The 20013-nt window shown below is 45.8% G+C and overlaps 1 protein-coding gene across 2 annotated transcripts in view; it reads left to right on the plus strand.

Moving 5' to 3' along the window:
* Positions 1 to 18012, plus strand: part of LOC141156855 (uncharacterized) — a 113074-nt gene extending 95062 nt beyond the window's left edge. Inside the window, exons 23-29 of one of the 2 annotated variants that reach the window (XM_073643308.1) lie at positions 637 to 685; positions 780 to 829; positions 4575 to 4626; positions 4721 to 4770; positions 13817 to 13868; positions 16307 to 16373; positions 17576 to 18012. In XM_073643308.1, coding sequence (XP_073499409.1) covers positions 637 to 685; positions 780 to 829; positions 4575 to 4626; positions 4721 to 4770; positions 13817 to 13868; positions 16307 to 16373; positions 17576 to 17749 — 494 coding nt within the window. In that variant the 3' untranslated portion in view covers positions 17750 to 18012. The remainder of the gene's footprint in view (positions 1 to 636; positions 686 to 779; positions 830 to 4574; positions 4627 to 4720; positions 4771 to 13816; positions 13869 to 16306; positions 16374 to 17575) is intronic. The other variant, XM_073643309.1, reaches the window with a different exon arrangement.
* Positions 18013 to 20013: the final 2001 nt, after the last annotated feature.

Raw genomic sequence — 20013 nt, forward strand, 5'->3', positions numbered from 1 at the left:
GGGGTGCTTTTCTTCAAAGGGGACCTTTGCCAGTCTAGCCAGTCTCCAGACCTGAACCCAGTAGAAAATCTTTGGAGGGAGCTGAAACTCAATGTTGCCCAGTGACAGCCCCAAAACCGGAAAGATCTGGAGAAGACCCGTATGGAGGAGTGGGCCAAAATCCCTGCTGCACTGTGTGCAAACTTGGTCAAGAACTACAGGAAACGTCTGACCTTTGTAATTGCAAACAAAGGTTTCTGTACCAAATATTAACTTCTGTTTTTTTTTATTGTATCAAATACTTATTTCATGCAATAAAATGCAAATTAATTATGTAAAAGTCATACAATATGATTTTCTGGATTTTTTTTATATTCTGTCTCACAGCTGAAGTGTACCTATGATAAAAATTACAGACCTCTCCATTCTTGGATGGTGGAAAAACTTGCAAAATCGGCAGTGTATCAAATACTTATTTTCCCAACTGTATATGTGGTAAATAGAGATCTATAATGTAAATTTTTCCCTTTATTAAAACATGAAGAAGGCAAAGTATCAAGATTAGATGATCATTGCTCCAGACTCCCTGCATGCTCAATATCTGACTGTTCAGTTTGTGAAAAGGAGACTTTATACAACCTCCTCCTTTCCTTGCAGTGACAGCATCTTTTACAACTGCCGGGGACATAACAGGATCCTCTGCAAAGTAAGAATCCTTACACACTCGCTACATTAATTTTTGATACAGTTAATTACTTGACATTTTTAAAAAATAATATATATTCACTTTTATTTTGCAGTGTTCCAGTGACTCTGGGACAAACAAAAGAAGTAACACAAAGACCTCCAGGTATTGTACAAATATTTTGTGTGCAAAAGTAATTCAGTAAGTGGGATATCATAAAACAATATAATAAATATTGCAAGAATCTCATTGGACAATTCTATTAACCAAAATTTTTCATAAAATGCATTATTCTATACCATGTATAGTTTGATAATCTGATGATCCACAGTATGTGACATAGAAAGAAACTTGCACCAATTTTATTATGTAATGGCACAATTTTTGGGAGCATGGTGTTGATATACTGTAAATTTATGTAAATGTGTTAGAATTTAAACAAATTGCATCAAACTCAAACTACCATTCCATAGTGTGACTGATGAGAAAAATGAGAAAAATATGATATGCACACAATTATTAGAAAGTAATAGCCTGTATGCTGACTACAAATTAGCGAATCTTTGAAAATTTGCCTTGTAAGTGTTTGGGTGAAGAGAATATTATGGAGTCACATTTTCCACATACTGTATAAGGCAAAGAAGGCTGAAATGAGATATAAGTTCCAACAGTTAAAGCTGCATTGACTAGAGCTAAATGACGCTCTATAATATTAAATCTGTCCATTAGCAAATTGTTACCATGAGTTCATTACTGTTGCTGACCAATTTGCAAGACAACAGACAATAAATTAAAATCCATGCTGCCATGTAAGTTTAATATCAAATTTTTTAGCTTGTAAAAGGGGAACTTTGTGCAACTCCCTAATATCTCTGATCAAGGGATCAGAATTCAGGTCAGGGGGCAAACTAAACAATGGTCAGTTAGACTCCCTGAGCTAACAGTGTGGAGTATTATTGGCCAGGAAGATAAGGACTGGAAGGAAGCCTGTCATAGAGATCATCTCCCTCATCACACCTCCCCCCCTCCATCTCCACGAAGGATAAAGAATGCTGTGTACTATTGAGTCCTTGTGCCTGTGGTTGTGTATGCATTAAAACTGTGCTGTACTGTGCTACCAGATAGTAGACTGTGTACTGCTGTGCTGCAAAGGAGACTGTACTGTTATTACTGGAGCCTGTTGCTCAAAGAGACATTTGCATTGCACTGGCCGTGCCTCATTGAATGTTACTGTTCTACCGTTTATGAAGACTCTTTTCAGATGTGTCTGGTCAGCAACTGAATCTATCGTGTGCCTGAGAGAAGCTGCAGCCTATGGTCGCCCTAAGTAACGGTTCCCCCAGGATTCCAAGAAATTTATGTAACCGGTCTCGTCCCTATCTGAACTTAGGCAGCGTGCATGTAACAATAATACTTGAATGTTACATGAGTAGAATTGGGATTGTCCCCTTTTAGATAATGTTAGACACCGGCTGCAGTTTGTTAAAAAACAACTAACTACATTTTACTCACCTTCCCTGGGTCCACTGGCAAGTCTCTTTCGTTGTTCCTGGTGTGTGGCTTTGGCAGTAGCATTGATATCAGTCAGGTCTACAGCGCGGCAGCCAATTACTTCAGAGCTGCTGAGCTCACTGATTAACTGTCGATGTGATTTCACTGCCACAACCGATTCCAGACACCGGGAGCGGTAGCAGAGACTCGCTGGTTGATCCAGGGAAGTTGAGTACAGTCATGTTTGTCAACTTAAGTGGTTATTATGAACAGATGATTGATTGCGCATTGAACTGCAAAAAGACCCTGAGAAAGATAGATGAAAAGTCCACTGTTTAAAATGTGGGACATATCTAGGTCCTCTATTTTTGACTTGCATGTCCTCAAAGACCTTTTTTAGGGGTATTATTGCTGTAAACGGCAAGATCTACCAAGTAGATAAAACCACCACTGTAAGGTTCTAAAATGGTGTACACTTTTACTTTGAGAATATCAGAAAAAAAAGTGTTTGAAGTATACTTACAGAATGTAAAATCTCTTTGTTCTGATGTCCGGTCCCTTGTGACATGATGTATTAATATTGTAATTATTATAACTTGACCCTGTGTTACAATGCCACAGTTTTAGGCCATAATTAGATGCCTTGATGTCATTACAAGTAGAACTAGCAGCATCATTTTAGAAATCTAAGTATATTCATGTAAAATAAATTTGAAAAACGAATACATCCCAACATGGTTGAAAGAAACCTGAACCAAATAACACCTATGTGATAAAAAAATGTTGCAAAATTTGACTTTTCAGTGTTTTGCCAATAAAATTTTTTCAGTTTAGCCTCCATTAAATTACAGTGGAGAAAATATGTATTTGATACACTGCCAATTTTGCACGTTTTCCTATGCTAAAAAGAATAGAGAGATCTCTAATTTTTTTCATAGGTACACTTTAACTGTGAGAGACATAATCGAAAATAAAAAAACAGAAAATCACATTAAATGATTTTTAAATAATTAAATTGCGTTTTATTGCATGAAATAAGTATTTGAACACCTACCAACCAGCAAGAATTCTGGCTCTCACAGACCTGTTAGTTTTTCTTTAAGAAGCCCTCCTACTTTGCACTCAGTACCTGTATTAATTGTACCTGTTTGAACTCATTACCTGTATAAAAGACACCTGTCCACACACTCAATCACACACCAACCTCTCCACCATGACCAAGACCAAAGAGCTGTCTAAAAACACCAGGGACACAATTGTAGACCTGCACAGGGCTGAGATGGGCTACAGGACAATAGGCAAGCAGCTTGGTGAGAACGCAACAACTGTTGACACAATTATTAGAAAATGGAAGAAACACAAGATGAATGTCAATCTTCCTTGGTCTGGGGCTCGATGCAAGATCTCGCCTCGTGGGGTAAGGATGATTCTGAGACAGGTCAGGAATCAGCCCAGAACTACATAGGAGGACCTGGTCAATGACCTGAAGAGAGCTGGGACCACAGTCTCAAGCATTACCGTTAGTAACACACTATGCCGTCATGGATTAAAATCCTGCAGGGCACGCAAGGTCCCCCTGCTCACGCCAGGACATGTCCAGGCCCGTTTGAAGTTCAACAATGACCATTTGGATGATCCAGAGGAGGCATATGAGAAGATGAGACCAAAATAGAACTTTTTGGTATCAACTCCACTCGCCGTGTTTGGAGGAAGAAGAAGGATAAGTACAACCCCAAGAACACTGTCCCAACCGTGAAGCATGATGGGGGAAACATCATACTTTGGGGGTGCTTTTCTTCAAAGGGGACCTTTGCCAGTCTAGCCAGTCTCCAGACCTGAACCCAGTAGAAAATCTTTGGAGGGAGCTGAAACTCAATGTTGCCCAGTGACAGCCCCAAAACCGGAAAGATCTGGAGAAGACCCGTATGGAAGAGTGGGCCAAAATCCCTGCTGCACTGTGTGCAAACTTGGTCAAGAACTACAGGAAACGTCTGACCTTTGTAATTGCAAACAAAGGTTTCTGGACCAAATATTAACTTCTGTTTTTTTTATTGTATCAAATACTTATTTCATGCAATAAAATGCAAATTAATTATGTAAAAGTCATACAATATGATTTTCTGGATTTTTTTTATATTCTGTCTCACAGCTGAAGTGTACCTATGATAAAAATTACAGACCTCTCCATTCTTGGATGGTGGAAAAACTTGCAAAATCGGCAGTGTATCAAATACTTATTTTCCCAACTGTATATGTGGTAAATAGAGATCTATAATGTAAATTTTTCCCTTTATTAAAACATGAAGAAGGCAAAGTATCAAGATTAGATGATCATTGCTCCAGACTCCCTGCATGCTCAATATCTGACTGTTCAGTTTGTGAAAAGGAGACTTTATACAACCTCCTCCTTTCCTTGCAGTGACAGCATCTTTTACAACAACTGCCGGGGACATAACAGGATCCTCTGCAAAGTAAGAATCCTTACACACTCGCTACATTAATTTTTGATAGAGTTAATTACTTGACATTTTTAAAAAATAATATATATTCACTTTTATTTTGCAGTGTTCCAGTGACTCTGGGACAAACAAAAGAAGTAACACAAAGACCTCCAGGTATTGTACAAATATTTTGTGTGCAAAAGTAATTCAGTAAGTGGGATATCATAAAACAATATAATAAATATTGCAAGAATCTCATTGGACAATTCTATTAACCAAAATTTTTCATAAAATGCATTATTCTATACCATGTATAGTTTGATAATCTGATGATCCACAGTATGTGACATAGAAAGAAACTTGCACCAATTTTATTATGTAATGGCACAATTTTTGGGAGCAGGGTGTTGATATACTGTAAATTTATGTAAATGTGTTTGAATTTAAACAAATTGCATCAAACTCAAACTACCATTCCATAGTGTGACTGATGAGAAAAATGAGAAAAATATAATATGCACACAATTATTAGAAAGTAATAGCCTGTATGCTGACTACAAATTAGCGAATCTTTGAAAATTTGCCTTGTAAGTGTTTGGGTGAAGAGAATATTATGGAGTCACATTTTCCACATACTGTATAAGGCAAAGAAGGCTGAAATGAGATATAAGTTCCAACAGTTAAAGCTGCATTGACTAGAGCTAAATGACGCTCTATAATATTAAATCTGTCCATTAGCAAATTGTTACCATGAGTTCATTACTGTTGCTGACTAATTTGCAAGACAACAGACAATAAATTAAAATCCATGCTGCCATGTAGTTTAATATCAAATTTTTCAGCTTGTAAAAGGGGAACTTTGTGCAACTCCCTAATATCTCTGATCAAGGGATCAGAATTCAGGTCAGGGGGCAAACTAAACAATGGTCAGTTAGACTCCCTGAGCTAACAGTGTGGAGTATTATTGGCCAGGAAGATAAGGACTGGAAGGAAGCCTGTCATAGAGATCATCTCCCTCATCACACCCTCCCCCCCTCCATCTCCATGAAGGATAAAGAATGCTGTGTACTATTGAGTCCTTGTGCCTGTGGTTGTGTATGCATTAAAACTGTGCTGTACTGTGCTACCAGATAGTAGACTGTGTACTGCTGTGCTGCAAAGGAGACTGTACTGTTATTACTGGAGCCTGTTGCTCAAAGAGACATTTGCATTGCACTGGCCGTGCCTCATTGAACGTTACTGTTCTACCGTTTATGAAGACTCTTTTCAGATGTGTCTGGTCAGCAACTGAATCTATCGTGTGCCTGAGAGAAGCTGCAGCCTATGGTCGCCCTAAGTAACGGTTCCCCCAGGATTCCAAGAAATTCATGTAACCGGTCTCGTCCCTATCTGAACTTAGGCAGCGTGCATGTAACAATAATACTTGAATGTTACATGAGTAGAATTGGGATTGTCCCCTTTTAGATAATGTTAGACACCGGCCGCAGTTTGTTAAAAAACAACTAACTACATTTTACTCACCTTCCCTGGGTCCACTGGCAAGTCTCTTTCGTTGTTCCTGGTGTGTGGCTTTGGCAGTAGCATTGATATCAGTCAGGTCTACAGCGCGGCAGCCAATTACTTCAGAGCTGCTGAGCTCACTGATTAACTGTCGATGTGATTTCACTGCCACAACCGATTCCAGACACCGGGAGCGGTAGCAGAGACTCGCTGGTTGATCCAGGGAAGTTGAGTACAGTCATGTTTGTCAACTTAAGTGGTTATTATGAACAGATGATTGATTGCGCATTGAACTGCAAAAAGACCCTGAGAAAGATAGATGAAAAGTCCACTGTTTAAAATGTGGGACATATCTAGGTCCTCTATTTTTGACTTGCATGTCCTCAAAGACCTTTTTTAGGAGTATTATTGCTGTAAACGGCAAGATCTACCAAGTAGATAAAACCACCACTGTAAGGTTCTAAAATGGTGTACACTTTTACTTTGAGAATATCAGAAAAAAAAAGTGTTTGAAGTATACTTACAGAATGTAAAATCTCTTTGTTCTGATGTCCGGTCCCTTGTGACATGATGTATTAATATTGTAATTATTATAACTTGACCCTGTGTTAGAATGCCACAGTTTTAGGCCATAATTAGACGCCTTGATGTCATTACCAGTAGAACTAGCAGCATCATTTTAGAAATCTAAGTATATTTAAAGAAAAATAAATTCATTAAATTCAAATCATTAAATTGTTTTTCGAAGTCCATTGGGATCCAAGAAAGCCTTATTGAGTAGAACAGATTGGCACCAGAGCACTTGTCACAGAATTGAGCCATGGAAAATAAGTATATAAGGTTCTATCTAGAACTGCAGTTATCTCCCACATTGTAAAAACTATTAAAATGTACTGTGCACCTCCCTTGTTTGATACCATTGTGAAGAGAAAGAGTCCTGGACAAAGACACTTCACTCCCTGAGGGATAGAACCAACCTGAGCTCGATCCCCTATAACAGAGAGAACTCCATTATTCCTACATGGGCTGACTTTATTGTACATGCTTGCCTACAGATCATAACCACAATAACACAAAAGTGTACAAGGCAATATTTGGCAGAGACTATTATCCGTAATCTCAGCTGTGTCTTTTATTTCTTTGTATCCTATTTATACTGTTCTTAGCATTATGTATACAGCGAAAAATACTTAGAGAAGTTCAAAAGAATTCTGAAAATCTAAAAATCTATTCAATATGCGAATATTTTCAGATTATAAATCAGTAGGGTATTTTTTTTTTATGAGGAGAGAATACAATACTTGTCAATGGTCCCAATTTTGCAAGACAATGCTGCAGTGGAGTTTAGCAAAACTAAGCCCAAAAGTGGGTGATTGTGGGCACTCCTGGAGGATGCCAGGCGGGAATTGTGTAGCGCCCCAAGGGTTCGGCCGCTACAGGGGTATTGCACCTCTGCCAGAGGTGTGATATTCCACTCCCGGGTAAGGATGGAGTATGGACCAGGGCTCAGGTAGCTGCATACACCACACACACCCCATTTCCGGGGGACAGTTCAACGGTGCTCCCATTAGGCAGTAATGCAGGCATGACAGACCATGTCCCTGGCTGGAGTGGGGAAGGGGGAGGAAAACCCGGTGATGTAGGAGCAGGAGGGGACGGTTCCTGAGCGTAGACAGGAGCCTATTGGTTGCTGGTCCAGGCCCAGAGGGCCGAGCAGAAGCGCAGGGCCCATTAAGATCCCCGGGCCGCCCGCGGTCCCCGAGCCACCGGGACCGTGATAAAGTTCCACATGGAGAATGGCTGGGGCTTTATAAGAGATCTGGAAACCGTCGGCGACGTCGAAAGCCATCTACCCGAGGGACACCGTGGACGTGACCTCTACCCTGATGATGTGGTCACCTTTACCCGACACGAGGGCGCAAAAGGACAGTACGCCCTCCATGTCCATCGGCTTACCGAGGAAGAACTGCAGCACTACGACTACAAGGAGAGCCAAGAGGACCCGGAAGGGTCTGAAGACTATCCCGAGGAGGGTGCGCAAGGAGGACGTCGCCACTGAAAAATGGCAGCGCACAAATGTATATAGTTACCCGTCAGGGTATAAGGACTGTTAAAGGAACTGTTTCCAGAGAGTGTGTGGTCCCTGTTGGGACTGTTAAGAGACTGTTACCTGTTTGAACGTTGCCCCTCATCCCTAATCTGGCTGGGGACTGAGAACAGCCATCCCCCTTCCCCTACCTGGCTGAGGACTGTGAGCAGCCACTTCCCCTTTCCAACCGGCCGAGGACTAGGAACGGCCAATACCCTGTAAATAGTTGCGCTTCCTAAAGCGCCCCCTACTGGTTTTATAACAAGACTGCAACGTCTACCTCGGGACAGAGAGTCCCTCACGTCTAAAAGTTTGCTGAAGTTTTGGCACTTAAAAGAAGAATGAACACCTGGTCGCAAGTTGCACCGCGGCCAGGATCCAAGAATGTGTTTTGCTTAAAAATGTTTAATATGAAAAAGTTTTATATGCTGCTAAATAAGAATGTGAAAGTTTTCTATAATGTTTATGTGACAAAAGAGTTCCGGAGGCATTAGCAAAGTGTTTTATAATAGTGTAACAAGTGAGGAAAGTGTTTCCCATAAAGGGAATTGAACTGTCGTCCGTTTTCTAATGTGAAAAGTTTTGCATGTCCTGTGCTTAATTGTTTTTGCTCTGTTCCAGCCCGAGGACGTGCTGTGGTTTACCGGGGGGGAATGTAGCACCCCGAGGGTTCGACCGCTACAGGGGTATTGCACCTCTGCCAGAGGTGTGATATTCCACTCCCGGGTAAGGATGGAGTATGGACCAGGGCTCAGGTAGCTGCATACAGCACACACACCCCATTTCCGGGGGACAGTTCAACGGTGCTCCCATTAGGCAGTAATCCAGGCACGACAGACCATGTCCCTGGCTGGAGTGGGGAGGGGGGAGGAAAACCCGGTGATGTAGGAGCAGGAAGGGACGGTTCCTGAGCGTAGACAGGAGCCCATTGGTTGCTGGTCACCTGGGCTCATGCTTTAAAGGGAAGTATAAAAGGTGGGCACCATCTTAGATCTGGGTTCAGTCGAGTTCAGTACAGTCTGTGAGAGGAGAGGACTGGGAGTGGAGGCTCGGTAGGAGCTCCGCTCAGAGGTGGTCCTAGAGAAGAGGCCAAGGAACAGGAGAAGAAGGAACAGAAAATGAGGAGGAGAGATAGAGAAACAGAAGGGCTCAGGAACAAGAAGGTGGAAGGGACCCTAAGAACCCATGAGAATACCGGGTAAAGGGTCAGGCAGATTAAGGGTACCGGATCCCAAGTTGGTGGAGGAGAAACTACCCTTAGCCAAAGACCAGAGGTCGTGATCATTTATTGGTGCGACACCTCATCAAACCTGCTAGGAAGGCACCATATAGGACAGCGGGGAACGGGGCCCACGTTTACCCGCGCAGATCCGCGGCAGCTGGACAAAAGTGGGTCACTGGTGAGGCAGACCAGAGAAAGGACAAAAGGGGGTCCTGAGCCAGACTTCTGAACTGCCTGGGAGTTGACCGAGCCCCACACCTTGTGGACGCAGCACAGCTCGGGCGGTCACTACCTGTACAGAAGTGACCTGGAGCACATGAACTGTGAGTAAAAGACATTGGATTGCAGTACGTTGTCTGTGTACTTTCACGCTTATCCAGCACTACCGGTACTGGGACTCCCTGCACCATCACCCCCATCATCTATTGCACAACCCTGGGGCTACACTCTTCCCGTGGGGAGTTAAACAACCTCAGCTGCGTACACCATCAACCTCAGGGGATTACCTTGCAGCGGCGATCCATAATAACCGCAATCCACGGGTGGCGTAGTCGGACAACATGAACAGCACATAGCAGACTACCATTGGTCTGACCACCCTGAGCCACGGAACCGGGTTGCCAGCACTACCCCCATCGTCTCCTGTTGCCCAGCTCCGAGTGCCCCACGGCCCAGGGGGCGAGTCAGCTTTGGCGTAGTCGGCAGGATCGTTACCAGCCCGCCACAAGCGGGTATTGCGCGCCTGAAAAGAGACTGTTTCACTGTGTTAAAAATGGCACCCGCCCCAGAAGAACAAGTGCTATAATGTGCGCGCCAAAAGACCACAGGAAGCCACCTCCCATCATGGGCCAGGTCCCAGAATGGCGCCAAAGAAGGAGCCCACCCCCAACAGCCATGGGTGTGGCTGTGGAGATGTCCATCAATGTGGGGGGGCTGCCCCTGAAAGTGATTGTCACCAAGTTGCCCCAGGACCACCCCCAATGGGGGTAGGAAGAGAAGAAAACTGTGGGGCAGGGCGCGGTCTGGATCAGTCTAGACAGACCGCACCCGGGAATGGAAGAAGCATTCAGCAACACCAACCTCTTGGCCCGGAGTCTGCTGCAGGCTGAACTGCCATGCAGCCTGGCAGAGATCCTAGCGCAGCTCCCTAGAGATCCGGAGCGTGCGCAAGCTGCGCTGGAGGACCTGGATCGGAGGATGGTCCGGGCGCAGCGGGGTGCACTCACCGAGTGGAAAGAAGAACTGGCCCGGCAGGCTGGAACCCGCCAGCGGCAGGCATTACCCGCACCCCGGAGTCCGCCTGCCTCTGAGGACGGTGCAGGAGGAGTGAAGGTCGGAGACGGTGTCGCAGAGGGAGCCACGAGGACCGAGGCAAGTACAGGGGACGTTACCACCCAGGCCCAGCAGCTGCAAGCCTGCCCCAGCCTCCCGTCGCAGAACCCGAAGCTCCACTCACCGCACCTGTTGCCACGCCGCCACTGCTCCCAGCTAGGCCTCAAGCGGCGAGCGCCGCGGCCACGCCCTGCCCTGCGCCACGCCCCTTGACCCCGGGCGCCGTAAAGAGGGAAGCGTCACCGGCCCGGTTGCAAGGCCTAGTTAACCCGGGCGCCGTTACCCAACCAGCGCCCCCTTCCCGGACTGGGCCGCCATCGGGCACAACCAGCAGACCCCCGGCCTGGTCGCAAAGCCGAGTGCCCCCGGGCGCTGCTCCCAGATCGGGGTCCTCCGCTATACCACCGCTGGGCGCGGACCTGTTTGCCCAGCACACCGGTCCGGATGGACTGCCACTGGAGTGGCCGGCCGAACTGACCAGTGGTCAGCCATGGAAGACCCAGCCCCCGCGCGAGCCCCTGATACCTGCTCCGGAGCCCGTAAAGGTTACCCCGTCCCCACTAGAGGACGCCGAATTTGAGTGGGACCTCGCCGGTGAGAACTTAATGGGGTTCACTCAGGAGACCCGGGCGGACGCGGTCCGTCGTCTAGAGGCTTGCCAACAGCAGCTGGTGACCTTTGAGCGGGAACGGCGAGAGAGGCGCATCAGAGAGGAGCGGCTCCAGGCCCAGAGTGCCGAGCAGAAGCGCAGGGCCCGTCAAGATCCCCGGGCTGCCCGCGGTCCCCGAGCCACCGGGACCGTGATAAAGTTCCACATGGAGAACGGCTGGGGCTTTATAAGAGATCCGGAAACCGTCGGCGACGACTTTGTAATCCACAGGGACGTCGAAAGCCATCTACCCGAGGGACACCGTGGACGTGACCTCTACCTTGGTGATGTGGTCACCTTTACCCGACACGAGGGCGCAAAAGGACAGTACGCCCTCCATGTCCATCGGCTTACCGAGGAAGAACTGCAGCATGACGGCTACGAGGAGAGCCAAGAGGACCCGGAAGGGTCTGAAAACTATCCCGAGGAGGGTGCGCAAGGAGGACGTCGCCACTGAAAAATGGCAGCGCACAAATGTATATAGTTACCCGTCAGGGTATAAGGACTGTTAAAGGAACTGTTTCCAGAGAGTGTGTGGTCCCTGTTGGGACTGTTAAGAGACTGTTACCTGTTTGAATGTTGCCCCTCATCCCTAATCTGGCTGGGGACTGAGAACAGCCATCCCCCTTCCCCTACCTGGCTGAGGACTGAGAGCAGCCACTTCCCCTTTCCAACCGGCCGAGGACTGGGAACGGCCAATACCCTGTAAATAGTTGCGCTTCCTAAAGCGCCCCCTACTGGTTTTATAACAAGACTGCAACGTCTACCTCGGGACAGAGAGTCCCTCACGTCTAAAAGTTTGCTGAAGTTTTGGCACTTAAAAGAAGAGTTGCAAGTTGCACCGCGGCCAGGATCCAAGAATGTGTTTTGCTTAAAAATGTTTAATATGAAAAAGTTTTATATGCTGCTAAATAAGAATGTGAAAGTTTTCTATAATGTTTATGTGACAAAAGAGTTCCGGAGGCATTAGCAAAGTGTTTTATAATAGTGTAACAAGTGAGGAAAGAGCACACACACCCCATTTCCGGGGGACAGTTCAACGGTGCTCCCATTAGGCAGTAATGCAGGCACGACAGAACATGTCCCTGGCTGGAGGGGGGAGGAAAACCCGGTGATGTAGGAGCAGGAGGGGACGGTTCCTGAGCGTAGACAGGAGCCCATTGGTTGCTGGTCACCTGGGCTCATGCTTTAGAGGGAAGTATAAAAGGTGGGCACCATCTTAGATCTGGGTTCAGTCGAGTTCAGTACAGTCTGTGAGAGGAGAGGACTGGGAGTGGAGGCTCGGTAGGAGCTCCGCTCAGAGGTGGGCCTAGAGAAGAGGCCAAGGAACAGAAAATGAGGAGGAGAGATAGAGAAACAGAAGGGCTCAGGAACAAGAAGGTGGAAGGGACCCTAAGAACCCATGAGAATACCGGGTGAAGGGTCAGGCAGATTAAGGGTACCGGATCCCAAGTTGGTGGAGGAGAAACTACCCTCAGCCAAAGACCGGAGGTCGTGATCATTTATTGGTGTGACACCTCATCAAACCTGCTAGGAAGGCACCATATAGGACAGCGGGGAATGGGGCCCACGTTTACCCGCGCAGATCCGCGGCAGCTGGACAAAAGTGGGTCACTGGTGAGGCAGGCCAGAGAAAGGACAAAAGGGGGTCCTGAGCCAGACTTCTGAACTGCCTGGGAGTTGACCGAGCCCCACACCTGGTGGACGCAGCACGGCTCGGGCGGTCACTACCTGTACAGAAGTGACCTGGAGCACATGAACTGTGAGTAAAAGACATTGGATTGCAGTACGTTGTCTGTGTACTTTCTCGCTTCTCCAGCACTACCGGTACTGGGACTCCCTGCACCATAGTTAATTAATCCAGGGATTTAATCTGACTGCCAGATTGGAGTCGGGAAGTGAATTTTTCCTCAATGATGTAAATTGGCCTATACCGCATGGGTTTTTTTTGCCTTCCCCTGGATCAACGCTGAGGAATAGCTGCAGTGCACAAGAAATAGGCTGATCTGGATGGACGCTTGTCTTTTTTCGGCCTTATAAGCTATGTAACTATGTAACTATCACCCCCATCATGTGTTGCACAACCCTGGGGCTACACTCTTCCCGTGGGGAGTTAAACAACCTCAGCTGCGAACACCATCAGCCTCAGGGGATTACCTTGCAGCGGCGGTCCATAATAACCCCAATCCACGGGTGGCGTAGTCGGACAACATGAACAGCACATAGCAGACTACCATTGGTCTGACCACCCTGAGCCACGGAACCGGGTTGCCACCACTACCCCCATCGTCTCCTGTTGCCCGGCTCCGAGTGCCCCACGGCCCAAGGGCGAGTCAATTGCATGTCCCGAATTTTTCACTACGAATGTTGATAAGTATGTAGAAGACCTATGACAGGTCTCATCTCATGTTCTTATGTTTTTATCCAGTACAAGCCTCTTGTTCAACTACTGCAAGACACTTTCAAGAGTCATTCACAGAGTAAGTATTAAAAGTATTTATATCCTGCAAAAAGAAATGTACAACATTAAAGGTGATTTCAGCTTTTGGGATACCTGTCTCCCCTGGCTGCAGTTTGTTTAGAGCACTTTTTTTTATACTCACCCTTCCCGGGTGTATGGATGAGCCTATGCTGCTGCTTCCAGTGTCTGTTATTTTTTGCAACACTGATGTCATGTAGATAGCACTGCAGCCAATAACTGAACTCGGCAGCTCTACCTGAGTTGATGCCATGTGCCGTTCAGAGCCGCTGAGCTCATTTATTTATGTGACGTCAGCTCTGCAGACAATAACAGACACCAGGAGCATGGGCAGAGACTCAGCGCTGGATCAGAAGAGCGTGAGTAAAGCATAGTTTGATTTTAGAAAACAAACTCCAGCTGGGGGACAGGGATTTCCAGAAACTGGAAAACCTCTTTAAGGCATCATTCACATCTGTGCTTGCTATTTCTGCAATTTGACAGAATGTACTACAGAGGCTTCTCTCCAGACGTGAATACAGCCAAAATAATTATGAATAGTGGGGTAGCGTGAATCTGGGGCCACAACGGCAGTTGCCCTGAGTGCCAAATATTATAGAGGTGCTACATTTTGAGCCCCCTACCATGGTTAATATGATCCAGAATGACAGGACTATTCAATGAGAAGCCTAAAAGCATGGCTTCAACCACCAGAGCATTGGAGGAGTGGGAGCCCAGCCTCCAACAAGCAGAGTAAGGCAGCACACGTTCTGCCGGTTGCAGTGACTTTGCAGACCACAGCACGTCAACAGTAGCGATTTTGCCTATGCAGAGTGCAGCAGCCAGTGTAATTGACTGAGATGATAAAGAGCTCAGTATAATCTACTATATAATTGGCTTATCCCGTCTGTCTGTCCGTCCAGGAAATCCCGCGTCGCTGATTGGTCCGGCGGCGGCCAAACAGCGACGCGGGATTTCAGAACAAGATGGCGGCCGTTAGCAGCTCATCTGCTGCACGGAGGTCAGCGGCGATGCAGCCGGGAGATGACCGGCGCTAGAAGTACCCCGACCGGCGGCCTAGGCAGCGCCACTCCCCGGTCCTCCCTTCACACTTGCCGTCGGGAGATCAGCGCCGCTCCCCGGTCCTCACTAACACGGTTCACTGATTGGTCGCGGCCGGCGGCCGCGACCAATCAGCGATATTGGCGCGAAATTTAAAACACCGCTGCCCTGATTGGTTGCGGCCAGCCGGCCGCGACCAATCATCGACTGGCGCAGCCCGGCCGCGAATTGGCGCCGGATCTGAAACACGCAGGCCACTGTCGGGAGATCAGCGTCGACGCAGCCGGGAGATGACCGGTGCTAGCCGGTCATCTCCCGGCTGCTCGCAGCAGAAGTACCCGGACCGGCGGCCTCGCTCCCCGGTCCTCCCTTCACACTTGCCGTCAGAAGATCAGCGGCCCTAGCCGCTGATCTCCCGGCGGTAGCCGCATGGAGGTCAGCGGCGATGCAGCCGGGAGATGACCGGCACTAGCCGGTCATCTCCCGGCTGCTTGCAGCGGAAGTACCCGCACAGGCAGCGCCGCTCCCCGGTCCTCACTAACACGGTTCGCTGATTGGTCGCGCCCGCCGGCCGCGACCAATCAGCGATTTGGGTGCCAAATTTAAACACTCTCGGAAGCAAGAGCCGGCTGCAGCCGGGGGAATTACGTGCTGGCTGTGCGTGGTCAGCGATGTTGTCACAAGCAGTATTGACAACATGACGTAATTACAAAATTCATTAGGGGCCCCGGGGGGATACATTGGGGGGTTAATTTAAAGTAGTGCACAACCCATTTAAACACCACTCTGCTGATTAGTCGCGCCCGGTCGGCCGCATACATATTCTAGAATACCCGATGCGTTAGAATCGGGCCACTATCTAGTGGCTATATAATGATTGAGTTCACAATGGCACTATACTCAAACAGGGAATAAACTCAGGGTACATGAGTATTCATGTGCAGAGCGCAGCAGAAAAGACAGTGACTGCTGTGCTCTGCATATTGAACTATGAAGGTAGGCTACAAGGCATGAGGTACAAGATAATTACAAGAGTGATTAAGGAGGTATTAGGCCAGGAGTAGGACTAACAATATTGCAAGACGCCATCCTCAGGGACAGCAGCCATACTCCGCAGCTCCTATTGAAAGTGCACTTGAGGCAAAACCAGCCATAGTGCAGTACGTCTCTTCAGGAGAAAATGGAAATGTGATCTTAGCCTTGCTTTAATTACATCAGTATTTATTATAATACATGTGCATAAGAAATAAGGGGTTCAAATACTAGACTCGTGGAAGAGGCTGTAGGAGTTCAAATTTTCGGGGCTACAAAATACATCTTGACCCAGTCGCTGACAATCCACGCCATGCATCTAATGCTGAATTAAAATGAAACCATTGTTGTTTTTACATTTGTTAGTGTCCAATGCCTACCTGGTTGCCTTGGAAGTGAAAAATCGATTTGGGGAACGGGCATCTACACGGATGTAAGATAAAAACTTTTTAGACAGTCATGATTATTTGTAACTGTTATGGTAAACTCTACCATCATAGATTTCTGGGGCCAATACAATGTATAACTCAGCCATAAGTCTTCCTTATGAATTATACATACTTGTAGGGGGCATGTTTGGGCCAAAGAGAAGACCTCAGAAATAATACTGTTAGCAAAAGTTTAATTAAATATCAAATACGGATTGCTACTTTCAGTAACCGTAACATGAATACTTAGGATTTTGAACAAGTAGGTCCAGTTTTCTGCTGATTATTTTCATGACTTATTTAGAAATTTCAGCTACGCAGCAGTACCATGGAATGGTCACTAGACAGCGTATGTCCTGTTGAGGGGAGAAGAGATCCCTCTTGGGTTGTAGGAGGAAAAATCACTCCACGACTGAAACTGTGCAGATACATAAGAGCTAAAGAACGCAACAGCATTATTGACACACAGACTTCACATTTAGTATGTATTCGGGTATTTTCAAACAGGGCGTTTTTGCATCATTTCTGCTGCGTTTTTTTCAACCACTTATTGCTTTCAATGGGTGGAAAACGCTGAAAAAAGTCACATGCTCCATTCTGCAAAAATGCAGCTTTTTGTCAAAACAGTCAGGAAAAATAAACAAGCTGTGTGCATGAGATTTCTGAAATCTCATATACTTTGCTGGTACTGTAAAACGCTGCCTGCTGAAAATATGCATAAAAAATGCACCAAAAATACCCTGTGTGAACATACTCTAACTGTGAGGGACACATTCAAATGAGAATATAGATATGAATGGGTTGCACACTTAGTAAGAGGTGTCTTAAAAAAAAAAAAATGATAAAATTACTATTGCTCCCGAAACTAAGTGCAACATTTTTAGCTTTTATCAAATCTTGTTTTTTTTTACTTGCCAAGGAATTACATAGCAGTTAAATGGTGAAAATGTTGTCAACAGATATATTCAGCGGAAACGTATTTACTAGCTGTATAAAACCATACGAAGAGAGCCCCATCTGCCAGTGGCAGGTGCAGGCAGGAAGGTTTTCTTTCTACATATTATGCATCCTTCCTATTCATATCCTTGGTAGAAAATTGTTATACTCTACTGTATCTTCAAAATTTACTCTGCTCAGGCACTTCATTGTCTCTGACTTTTTAACATGTCAGGGTGCACAGACCATATGCATTTTACATCTTTTTTAGAATTCATCCATATGCCGAGCTGCTATTCATTGTGGAATTCTGACCAACAATGGAGGGCAAATGAAAGTAAAGAAGAAACCAGGACTTACCACTTACAGAGGTTCCATAAACAATGGAGTCATGAGCAGAGGCTATGGAACATGGCGTGGATCTTTTGTATTACATAATGCTTAATATTCGGATCTATTATTTCTTTAGTTGAAATATAAGAATGAATTGGACGGAAATTCAAAAACAATAGCGGACACATTATTGGTGGACCATAAATGAGATTACTATTATGTTCTTATCTATTTTTCAATGCTTGTGCTTTAGCTGGGAGCAAATTATGTAAGAAATGAGGTTGGGGAATTATAACAAAATGTACCGTTATGTGAATTATATTCATTCACATTTCAAAAGTTTAAACTATGTCTAGTGTAAAGAACTAACTAAATCATGAATAAACCTTTAATCTCTCCAATTTAATGAATTATTGTATTGTATTCTAAAATAAAATATACTGTCAATATATATATAAGCAAACTTTTTTGATAAAATGGTGCTGATGCAACAAAAAAAACAATGTTGTTGTTTTCCACTTTTTACACCACCTCTTTGTTGGAGTAAGATTTGCAACTTTTTAAAAAGCTGCAATTCATAAATCCGGTTTACAGATTATTTGCATCACTAACCATCCCCACTTTCCCAAACATTTGTCAAAAGTAGTCAGAGTGGCGTAAAACAGTTTTTTTCTTTACAATAGAAAACAGGCAAATAAACCTTGATGAACTTCCCACTAGGAGTAAAAATTACAGAACTGATTTACAGTGTAGTGTACCGTCTGCTTTAAGAAAAAAAAAATTGCCCAGATTGTCCCTGGTGCCCTGTAGAAGAAAGAAAATGTATATACTTTCAGATCAACCACCAGGTGACGCTGTTGCAATATGAAATCTTCTTGCGTTGATGTCAAGCTTTCTTAGAGAAATCATTATTTAAAAGCCATATATCTGCTTTTCCTCCAAACCTACAGTGTATTTATTATTTTGAAAAATATCATTACAATCAATAAGTCATATAGCTATGCAACACTATATTATCTAAAATAGCCAAATATTTTATGACTATCAAACTTAAACATAACAGCTTAAAGGGAATCTGTCAGCAGCATAGTGTAGGGCAGAGACACTGATTCCAGCCATGTGTCACTTATTGAGCTGCTTGGTGCAGTTTTGATAGAATCCCTGTTTTCTTTCCCGTAGATGTAGCAGTGCTCAGAAGGCTGAGCTCTGTATAACCCCGCCCACACCACTGATTGGCTGCTTCCTGTATACACTTTACACTGTCAGCAAGCTACCAATCAGTGTTGGAGGCGGGGTTATACAGATTAGCTGGACTGCCTGGCACATGGCACCTAGTCCTGCAGTGATAATCTCCTATTGATAAAACACTGATTGCATTATACTGATCTCAGGTTAAATATCAAAACCTGATGAAAGATTCCCTTTAAAGGGAACATGACAGCTAATTCATAGTGAGTGAACAATTATGTGAGTGTGTTGAATGTGTCTAATTTGTGAGCAATGTGTATGCACAGTATGTGTCTAAATGTAACAAGCAGTGGCATACCGCCAATGGCGGCAGGCCACACGACTGCTATGGGGCCAGTGAGCTGGGGGGGCCCCATAGCAGTCGCCCCCCTCCTGCACTCCCCGCTGAGCTGCTTGATTACCGCCGCCACTCACCGGCACTGTCTTCAGGAGTGGCCGCGCACAGTGCGCTGTGCGGCTGTGTATTGTAGTAATGACACGGCAGGGGCAACACTGCGCCTTTAATTGTGCTTGTGTCGCCCCTGCCGTCTTTATTAGCAGATACAGCCGCACAGCGCACTGCGCGCGGCCATGCCTGAAAACAGTGCCGGGGTCAGCGGCGGCAATCAAGCAGCGGAGCGGGGGATGCAGGAGGGGGGCCCAGATGAAGAAGGGGTCCTGATGAAGGGAGGCCCTGGTGAAGGAAGGCCCTGAGGGGGCCCTGATGAAGGCAGGCCCCGAGGGGGGCCCTGATGAAGTGCCGTCAATTAAGCAGCGCCGGTGGAGCAGGAGGGGGGCCCCGATGAAGTGCCGGCAATCAAACACTGCCGGAGGTCCTCCCTGCGGAGATGCTGGGGAAGCGATGTGGGCCCCAATGGCGAGTGGGCCCCTCTGATGGTCCAGGGCCTGTGATCGCCATCAGACAAGGGGCAGGTGAGTGAGGCTTGTCGCCAGATTCCCCAATCCCCATATTAAATATATTTCTAATGTGTCTTGTGTGTATGTCAGTGTGTATTACTGTGTATATATATATTTATGTCTGTTTTATGTGTTTTTAAGAATGTGTAATGTGTGTGTGTGTGCGTGTCTGCATATATGAAGGATGAGGGGACAGCCTGGGACCTGTGTACTATACCTATATTTCTCCGC

This window comes from Phyllobates terribilis, unplaced genomic scaffold (assembly GCF_046119375.1).
Source record: "Phyllobates terribilis strain yellow unplaced genomic scaffold, ASM4611937v1 Scaffold_8__6_contigs__length_399053987, whole genome shotgun sequence".
Classification (NCBI taxonomy): domain Eukaryota; kingdom Metazoa; phylum Chordata; class Amphibia; order Anura; family Dendrobatidae; genus Phyllobates; species Phyllobates terribilis.